At 52.4% G+C, this 9,952-nt stretch overlaps 2 protein-coding genes across 2 annotated transcripts in view; both read left to right on the forward strand.

Moving 5' to 3' along the window:
* Positions 1-1,404: 1,404 nt before the first annotated feature.
* Positions 1,405-8,213, forward strand: Spata24 (spermatogenesis associated 24). Its single transcript, XM_005382072.2, has 6 exons — positions 1,405-1,664; positions 3,004-3,069; positions 3,306-3,436; positions 3,517-3,587; positions 7,847-7,949; positions 8,064-8,213. Exons 1-6 carry the CDS (start codon positions 1,548-1,550, stop codon positions 8,191-8,193), a joined length of 618 nt encoding a protein of 205 aa, XP_005382129.1. The 5' UTR covers positions 1,405-1,547; the 3' UTR covers positions 8,194-8,213.
* A 95-nt stretch (positions 8,214-8,308) lies between these two features.
* The window catches only part of Prob1 (proline-rich basic protein 1), a gene marked incomplete in the record, with an annotated part of 5,976 nt that continues 4,332 nt past the window's right edge, over positions 8,309-9,952 (forward strand). Inside the window, 1 exon segment of the mRNA XM_005382339.2 lies at positions 8,309-9,952. Within this exon segment, the coding sequence (XP_005382396.2) occupies positions 9,907-9,952 (46 nt within the window).

Below are 9,952 nucleotides of genomic sequence, written 5' to 3' on the forward strand. Positions count from 1 at the left end.
TGAACTCCCCATTGCATTAACCCATTGCCAAGGTTAGCAGCCCATGATCTATCTAATCGCTTTCCAAAGCTGCGTGTTAAGTTTTGGGGTGGCATTTTTTTTTTTTTTTTTTTTTTTTTTGAGACAGGGTCTCCCTATATAGTTCAGGCTGGCCTTCAACTCACTATATAGCCTATGGTAGCATCAAACTCAAGACAATCCTCCTGCTTCAGCCTCCCAAGTGCTGGGATTACAGCCATGGGTAGGGTAACATTTTTGATCCAAACAGTAACACCAGAGGAGGTGACAGAGGTGACACTTGAGTTAGGCTGGAGCAGATGGTTAGTGCTTAGATGTTAGGACCAGGGAGAGGGTATCTCACAGTGGCACACCCCTGTAATCCCAGTACTCAGGAGGCTGGGACAGGAGGATCGCCTTGACTTTCAGCCAACCTGGGCTATGTAAGTGAGTTCAAGTTCATAATTCATCCAGCCTGAATTACAGAGCGAAACCTTGTCTCAAAAATATAAAAAAAAAAAAAGCAGGGAAAATAAGCTGGACGTGTAGATGCACCCCTGTAAACTCAGCATTCAGAGGCTGAGGCAGTAGTATTGCTGCAAGTTCGGGGCCAGCCTGGGCTAGATAGAGACTCTGTTTCAAAACACAGTCAAGTAAAAGTTAATTAAATAAAAAGAAAACCCGGTGATGGAAAGGGACCAAGAGATGGGGGAGAGTGGAGGAGGAGAAAAGAAGTGAAAAGAACAAGATGTGTTATGTGTGTACCGATTTCCCCAGTGAACGTGGTCACTGTGTGCTGCAAACCTGTACTAATAAGTTTAATGAAGCGCAACAGTGCCGCGACACTATGTTGTCTGGTTTCAAGGAGGAAAAGAAGCCTTCGGTAGGGATTTGGTGATTGAGTGGTCTCCGTGCTCACTGCCTGCTTTTCAAACGTCTTCTCCGTAAGCCCCACTTCAGACCTTCTGATCTCTTCCCCAGCCTGTCAGGGTCAGGCACAGCTCCACTCGGGCTGTCCAGAACCTGGTGTCACAGCAGAGGACTCCCGGATGTAGCTACTTTCCTTTTCTATCTTGTTGCCTAGGCTTAGGCATCCTAAGTGCTATGCAAGTTCTAGGAGGCCGGAGTCTCTTAGTGTGGGATTAATGTGGAGATCAGGGTAGGAGAGCCCCAGGAAGCTGGATGTAGGCCTGCCTAAACTGGCTCTCACATCAATGTCTTGAAGTTTAACAAGACGGGGAGAAGACTTGTCCCGATGTTGTCTGCTCACTAACAGTAAAAGTAGGAGGGCCCTGCTTGCACCCCAGAATTGCGTGGGGAAACAATAAACGTGCAAATTTCCTGTGAATTTAAATTCCCAGAGGTTGAGGGTTTTTTTTTTTCTTTTTGGCTCCAGGCTACTCCTTTAAGAGGCGGGCCCTATTAGTCCTGACAGAGAAAGTCCCCGCCCCCGTTGCCAAGGTGCTCTGTGGCGTCGCATTCTCATTGGTGGGTGACGGCGGAGGGGCCCGCAGCCGCGGCCATTTCCAACAAGCTGGCGGGGGCAAAAGATGGCGACGCCCGTTGGGTGGTCGCCGGGGGGTTCGGGCTCTGTGTGCCTCGCCTTCGACCAACTGCGGGACGTAATTGAATCTCAGGAGGAACTTATCCACCAGCTGAAGAATGTGGTACGCAGATAGACGAGCTCGGGGAGAGGCCGAACTTGATGTCTGAGCTGGGGTCGAGGCCAGGCCCTGTTGGGTGGAAGGGGCGTGGCTAGAGCGTTGGCGAAGGGGTCGCCGGGAGGAGGCGGGCTCCTGTGAATCCTGGCTGGGAGCTGGGAGCCGAAGCGCTGAGAGCTTCCCGAATATTTATCAGGGAACTTTCACCTAAATCTAGCAACATTTTGCCTGATTGATGCTGGGTTTAGGAGATCGTCATTGCCCTCCAGCTTCTCCATTTTTAGTGGCGATGACGTCACTGATCTACCAAGGCCCTGATGTGCAGGCAGAGATTGGCCTCCCGTGTGCTCTCATGCAGTGCCCTGTTGAGGACAGTAAGCACAGATTGGCCCTTGAGCAGCTGACTTAAGGGCCTTCAGCCAACTGTGTCGTGTTGCTTTTTTCTTCTCAAACCCCAGCTGACAGGTCCAAAGAGTTGGAGCCACAGATGAGCTCGAGCTCCAGTAGTGGTCAGCGGGGTGCCATGGTTTTTCTGTTTTGATTTGTCTGCCTCAATAAGAATGTATCTTCAGGATATATCTTCATCTTAGAACTAGGGTGTGGTGGTGCACGCCCATACTTCCAGCACTTGGGAGGCTGAGGCAGGAGGATCACCATGAGTTTAAGGCCAGCCTGAGCCACACTGTGAGACCCTGTCTCAAAAAAAAAAAAAAAAAAAAAAAAAAAAGGAAAAGAAAAGAAAAGAATATCTTCACATGTGTTTCTTGCTCTGATGACTCACAGACAACTTCTTCCCTTCTGGGAAGTTGTATGTGAGAGGAAGAAGCAAGAGGCGTGCTCTGCTGACTCCCCTAAGACCCTATTTCAACAAAATACGTAGCTCTAGGCTCTAAGTTACCTTCTACTCGCCGGAGGTACCCAGATCTTTCTCTTGGCAGCTTGCGTTGGCATGTGTGTTCACACCGTCTGGTACACAGTTTTCTCTCTGCTTCTCTTCTGGCCCATCCTATTTAGCAGTCAGACCTTAGGACTAAAGTCACCTTCTGTAAAAGCAAGTCTGACCCTTGAGTCAGGGGCCCTTCTGGGTGCCACAGCCTGTGCGGTTTACCATCATTGCATACACAGCATGAAGAGCGGGTTCCAGCTCTCTCCTCCACGGTGCACCTTGAGGGCAGGACTTGGAGCTGGGCCTAAATGAGTCTGTGGAACTGAGTTCGCCCTTTCCAGAGCTTGTCTCATCCTAGGTGCCCTAGGCATTAACCCATTATCCAGCCTTTGTCCTTGTCCCTAGTCTTACACCACCTACCCCAGCTCCAAGCCCTCTTTGAGCCAAGCTCTGTTGCAGATGGTTCTCCAGGATGAAAATTTTGTCAGTAAAGAAGAATTTCAGGCTATGGAAAAGAAGCTGGCGGTAAGTAGTAGCCTCTGCAATCTAATCTTTGCCCATTTCCCAAGATCTCTGTGGTTGGGTAGAGCCATGGAGTTTTGGCCTTTGAGAACCTCTAGTTCCCCAGGGTGAGGCCAGAATCTTCCTGTACTGTGGCTTCTATCTGCCCCCTTACCCCCTGCCGAGAAAGGGCTGGTCACACAGGCCTAGAAGACACAAGGTGGCTTGCAGTAATGAGGTGACTGCTGCTGCCCCTGTAGGAAGAGAAGGCTGCCCATGCCAAGACCAAGCTCCTCCTGGCCAAAGAAGAGGAGAAGTTGCAGTTTGCCCTTGGTGAGGTGGAGGTGCTGTCCAAGCAGCTGGAGAAAGAGAAGTTGGCCTTTGAAAAAGCGTGAGTGGGGCTCAGGAGGGGCAGGGGAGGAAGGGTCCTGTCTGCCTACTGGCCCGCCCACCTTTCATCCTCCCCTCCAGGCTCTCCAATGTCAAGAGCAGAGTCCTGCAGGAGTCTAGCAAGAAGGACCAGCTCATCACCAAGTGCAATGGTAGGCGGGAGCCCCACGCTCCCTTGCACGGTAACATACACGGGCTCCTTCCCAACAGCCCAGTGCCTGTGTCAAAAGCAGGGTTTCACCCCAACTTCTGTCCCCGGTTGAGGATACATGCAGCCGCAGGCGGACAGCACCTTCGAAAAGTTCTTCAGGGACCAGGCAGGCAACGGAAATGAGGGCAGCAGTCGATGAACTCTATTCTTCACGACCATAAAGGAATGGGCGTGCTCCCATTTTTCTTAAAGTGTACCACCTTCTTAGTCCACCTGTTATTTTTCCATTGTAGAAAAAGTGCACTTGACTCATGTTTCTGCTATAAGAGGAACACCAGGGCAAGAAGTCCTGTTGGGGAACTGGCTGTGAGTCTCAGGGTCAGGGACTCCACAGGGAGAAGCAGGTGACACAGAGAGCCAGGCACTCTCTGGGGCGTTTAGTACCTGTGCTGTGGAAATGGGGCCCAGGACTGCCAGATCTTTACAAAAGGAACTAGAAACCAAGGTTTTTGTTTTATTTTGCTTGAGACAGGGTTTCACTATGTGGTTCAGACTCCTTCAACTCACTGTGGAGCTCAGGCTGTCCTTGAACTCGTAGCGATCCTCCTGGCTCAGCCTTCCAAGTGCTGAGATGACAGGCGTGTGCCACTATGCCCAGATGTATTGTGTTGTTTTGTTGGGGTATGAACCCAGGCCTTCGCAGCCCTTTTTTATTTTATTTTGAGGCAGGGTCTCACTAAGTGGCTAAATTGCCCAGGCTGGGCTTAAACTTGCAAAGTTGTGTCAGCCTCCCAGAGTGCTAGCATTTACAGGCATGCACCAGCACACCCAGCTAGAAAACAAGAGTTAATGGAAACTAATCTGACTGTATAGTGTTGGCAACTGATTTAAACATTTTTTATTTAAACATTTTAAAGTATTTGTAGACCAAGTAGGGTATGTCAGGGCCACCCATTTCCAGCACACCTGTGGCAACTTACTGGCTTAGTCTGAGCTGTGAGTTCAGAGTCAGCTAGCCAGTGTCCTGAGGCCTCAGAAATCCCTTTTTTGGGGGTGCGGGGGGTGTATAGGGGAGTTTTGAGACAGGGTCTCACTATGTAATTCGGGCTGGCCTTGAACTCACTATGTAACCCAGGCTGGCTTCGAACTTACAGCAATCCTGTCTCAGCCTCCCAAGTGCTGGGATTACAGGCATGCACCATCATGCCTAGCAGGAACCCCTCTCATTTTGCCAGAATCCTGACCTCCCGTTACCCAGTTTATGTAGCTATGAATTCCACACACAGTTTCTTCTCCGTTCACTGCAGCAGATCTTGAGTAGGCCAGAAAACAGCCCAGGCCCAAAAGAGGGCTGGGATCCCTCCTGGGGGGCCCCCTCATCAAGAGAGGCCTGGTGTCCCTCATCCACCACTCTAGCTATCTGTCCCCTGGTGAGAGTTCTCAGTGGGCAGTGGCCGCAGGGTGCCATCTTGACCCGACCAGGCCCACTGACAGGCTGAAAAGGTTATAAGCAGTAGCTTCTTCCAGGTTCTCCTGGGACTCAACAGGTAGTCACTGCCTCCACACCCAAGGCTGCGGGTCTCCTGTCCTCCTCCTCCCCGGCTTCCCCTAAAGGAACCTGGAGCTCTCTCCTGGGGCAACCAGAGACTTCTTTTCCACAGGCCATTTCCTTCTACAGAGACCTGCCCAGGCCCAGGGCTCTGCATCCACTGTGTCATGGAGTCAGGGCCTGGCTGCCTCCTGCTAGAATGTCCTAAGCTTCTCCAATAGGCCACAAGCCCTCACCTGGGACAGTCTAGTGTTGTGAACCTTCCCCTCACAGGTACCCACCACTGTCCCCTGTGTGGTTTCAGTTTGGTTTCTGTAATTACAATGTTGTTTATTGTTCTCATAGGGAGTTTTGTTCATTGAGACAGGGTCCTGCTATATAGTCCACATTGGCCTCACACTTGCAGTATCCTGCCTCAACCTCCTGAGTGCTACCAATAAGCTACAGGCTCAGCCCCCTTTCCTTTTTCTTTCTGGTTTTTGTTTTGTTTTGTTTTATGACAGAGGGTCACACTAGGTAGTTGAGGGTAGAAATTGCAATCAGCACATACTTCAGGCTGACCTCGAACTTGCGGTGATTCTCCTGCCTCAGCCTCCTGGATGCTGGGATTACAGATGTGAACCACCTAGCCCAACTCCTCTTTTGTTTTTTGAGACAGGATCTCATTAAATTGCCCTGGCAATTTAACTACCATGCCCAGCTCCAAAGGGTTTTTTTTTTTTTTTTTTTTTTTTTAAATCATTGGTTGATTGGACACCACAGGTTTTAAGAGTTATATAAATTTGTAATTCTTTTTCCCTAAACAACTTCACAAAGTAGAGGAAATGTGGCATGCTGGTGCACACCTGTAACCCCAGTGCTGGAGAGGCTGAGGCAAACTTGACCCCAGCTGGGATATAGCTCAGCACCACAATGGTTGCCTGGCAAGGTCCTGAGTTTGATTACTACACATCCTCCCCCAGTAGATAAATAAATAAAAATTTGAGCCCAGCCTGGCAATTTAAGTGACTTAGTGAGACCCTGTCTCAAAACAAATTAATAAAAGAGCAGGGGATATAGCTCAGTGTGAAGGCACTAAGCTCAGTTACCAGCACCAAAAAAGAAAATAAAAAGCCAGGCCAGGCATGGTGACCACACCTGTAATCCCAACACTGAGGAGACTGATGTAGGAGAACAGTGAGCTCAAAGCCAACCTCAGCCACTGAGCAAACTCAAGACCAGTGTGGGTTACATAGCAAGACACAGGCTCAAAGGAACAAACAGAGAAGCCTCAGCTGATGCTGTCATCCTCTCCCCTCTTCCTTCATGCTGGGCTTTGACTCGGTACCAGGTCTTCTGAAACCCTAAATGCATCTGCGTTTCTGTGTTGTTAGAGTTCAAGTCCTAGTTAATCTTCAGCCTTTAAAGGCAGCGGAGTTTCCTTCTGTGAAGCAGAATCTTCCAGGGCTTCCTGAGGAGCGGTTTTATGAATGATGCCCCAATGGACCCCTGCAGCCTCCCTTGACTTTGACCTAAGACACAAAGTCACCCTTTATCTAATGTGTGTCTACTTTGGGCCTGGTCTTTGCTACCAGTGTCTCACTGGGTCCTTCACGCCCCACTGCAGTCTAGGGGTTCTATCCCCATATTACAGATGAGGACACAGGTCTGAAAAGGGAGGCACCTGGCCCAAAGTGGGATGTTTTCTCATCAGTATGAGCTTTATTGAATGCAGCCTTGCCCTGTTCTAACCAGCCCGAGTCTTCTCTTTGTAGTGCTGGGGGCAGAATTCGGCCTTGTGTGTGCTGTGGGTGCTGCACCACTGAGCTTACCCCTGCCTTACCTGGCCCAACCGCTGTCTCTACTCCCAAGTCCTAACTTTCCTTTGTGGAGCCGTCTCCTGAGGGTAGGGCTCCCATCCTCCACCACCCCTGAAGCTCGGGGCTGGGTGACCAGCTGGCCCTCACTTGGACTGAGATTGCTGAACTAGATGTTTCCAAGTTCTAAGCCCCTAGGGAGAGCCTGTTCATTCATTCCACAGATGTATTTAGTGTGCACCCAGTATGTGCCTGGGTTTCGGGCCTTAGGGATAAAGCAGTGAGTAACATGAAAATCCCTGTTCTTGTAGACTTTACACCCTACCTCAGAAGACCAATAACTATGTGGTATGTTAGATATAGACACTAAGGAGAAAAATAGAAATACTTGGAAAGAGTCGGGCATGGTGGTGTACATGTGTAACCACAGCACTAGGGAGGCTGAGGCAGGAGGATTATTGCGAGTTTGAGGCCAGCCTGGGCTACAAAGTGAGTTCAAGACCAGCCTGAACTGCATAGCAAGATCCTGTCTCAAAAAAGACAAAAAAAAAAAAAAAAAAGCTTGGAAAGTAAACAGGGAAAAGTTGATAGGAACTGTTTGGGGGAATTGTAATCTTTAGACTAAGGGAGGTCTCACCATGGAGGTGACATCTATAGGCCTGCAGCTGCCCGCCTCTCTCCACGGACCTGCGCCCGCCCTCACCTGGGTGAGATCCGCATTAGAATTGTAACCACCAGACTCTGCCACCCCCAAGACTCCGTAATAAACGCCTTCATACTGAAGTATCAGCACCTGTTCATGGAGAGCCCTGGACAGGGAGCCCCCGTGAGGGAGGGAGGGAAGGGAGCCTTAGCTCAGGAAGGGGCTGTGTGGGGTGGAAGCCACCCCTCCTCCCTGACTCTCTTCCCCCACAGAAATTGAGTCTCACATTACAAAGCAGGAAGATGTACTTAATGGCAAAGAGAATGAGATTAAGGAGTTACAGCAAGTTATCAGCCAGCAGAAACAGATCTTCAGGTGAGGGGCCTGGGCCAGGCCGGGGGTTGCTGACAGAAGTGGGGAGCCCCACCTGTGGCCCCTATCCTGGGCCGCACACCACCCACTGCCCACGACCAGCCGGCTCCATTGCAGGAATCAGATATCTGACTTCCGGATTCAGAAGCAGCAGGAGAGCTACATGGCCCAGGTGCTGGACCGGAAGCACAAGAAAGTCTCTGGGACGCGGCAGCCCCGCAACCACCAGCGCCTCAGGGAAAAATAAATGGTTGTAGCTTTCCTATTCTTTGGCTATAATGCCCAACCTCTGTCTTCGATGTCTAGGAAGCCCCAGCCCTGCCTTTTCCATCCCTATGGGTTACCTCACCCCCCAGTGACCTCCAGAGAAAGGGCAGGGAAAAAGGCAGCAGCCGTTTCTGCTTGCCTGCCTGCCTGTCTCCAGGTCCTCAGTGACCTGAGTGAGAGTCGGATCACCAGGCACTGAGTGGAGGGGACAGGCCTGGCGGCACCGCCTGCCAGCTACGCCTGGGCCCAGAAAGGGCTGCCACTCCAGCCTGCAGCCCCTGAGCAGCCTTCCCTCCCACGGTGGCTGTAGGCCCTGTGGAATGGGGCAGGGCCTTCCTCGGGTAGTGGGCACTGCCCAGCGCTTGAGGGGTTTTCTGCTGCAGACAGCCCTGGGTACCCTAGCAACATCCACCAGAACCACAGTGCTCCGGTGTGAACCCTGCCAGCTGGGCTGCAGAGCAGGTGTGTGTGTGAGAGCGAGAGCCCTGACTGACCATTCCAAAGACCATCTGGGAGACCAGTCACCACCATCTCATAGCCACGTCCCTCGTGAATCTCATTTGCAGCTTCAGCTCCTTCAAAGCTTGTTTTCCGAAATGAGAGGAAGGGGGAACGACAGTGCTGTGTCTGTGACGTGAGGAAGACATCTGGGAAAGGGCAAGGGTTTGCTCAAGTTGAACAAAAAGAGCTGGATGTGATAGCTACAACCATTTATCACTGACGTGCCCCGGGGGACCACGGGGCCACCTTGGCAGGGGCCAGCGAGGCTGCTGAAGCTGCGTGTGACCTGTGCTTGGTCAGTGTGGGCACAGGAGCCAGTGCTCTGGCTCCAGGGCAGGGGAGGCTGAGTCATTGCAGGACCTTGAAGCCAGAAGTTTAAGGGCAAATGGTGCCCATTGTCATAAGACAATGACAGGTGGTGGCTACTTCCCCGCAGTGCCAGGCTCCAGGGCAGGACTGAAGGTTGCGGGGACAGGAGAGGGCTTTGTAAACCCTGGAGGGGAGCACAGGGCTGTCCTTGCTTCGGGGTGCTTAAAAGGGGGACCACACAAGGCTTTCCCGGCTTGTTTCTGGTGCTCAGGCAGCTTGCGAAGGCTACAGCTGCCCACTTTGGGCCCTTCCACTAGGCCTCACCGGGGCAAAGGCTCTAACCTGGACACCATCCGGGGACCCCAGCCCACTTTTGGGGGGTGACCTCTAGCTCTTCCAAAGGTTTGGGAGATACCGGGGGTCAACAAAGCTCAAGAACTCTACCTGGGGAAAACCATGGGGGGTTCCCCTGGAGTGATGGCAAGTCGTCGGCTGGAACTGGGGCGAGGAAATCGCAGGCAAGACGTAAGGTCCCTGGCCTGAAAATCTGGATTCCTGGCTCAAACCCTGAACCGCACACTGCCACACTGCGACGCTGGGCTTCAGGCGAGGCCCTCACCTGCGCTAGGTGGGGTCGAGCCGCCGCCTTTCGCGCCTGTCAGTCAGAGCCTGGAGTCCCGCCCAGAGTGCGCAGGGGCTCGCTTCCCCGCCCGGGCTCAAGGGACAGGGTCGGCGCGTCTCTCCCGCTGTCAACGCCGCCGGCTAGGGAGGGGACGCGGCCGCTTTAAGGCACTCTGACCCCACGCGTCTCGGGCGGGGCGGGGACAGCAGGCGCCACCGGGAGGCTCCGCGAGGGAGGTAGAGCGTTCGGGTCCGGCCCACCATGCTGACCGCGCTCGGCCCGCCAGCCGCGCCCGGGCTCCCACGGC

This window comes from Chinchilla lanigera, unplaced genomic scaffold, assembly GCF_000276665.1.
Source record: "Chinchilla lanigera isolate Chin_1 unplaced genomic scaffold, ChiLan1.0 scaffold00017, whole genome shotgun sequence".
In the NCBI taxonomy this organism is placed as follows: Eukaryota; Metazoa; Chordata; class Mammalia; order Rodentia; family Chinchillidae; genus Chinchilla; species Chinchilla lanigera.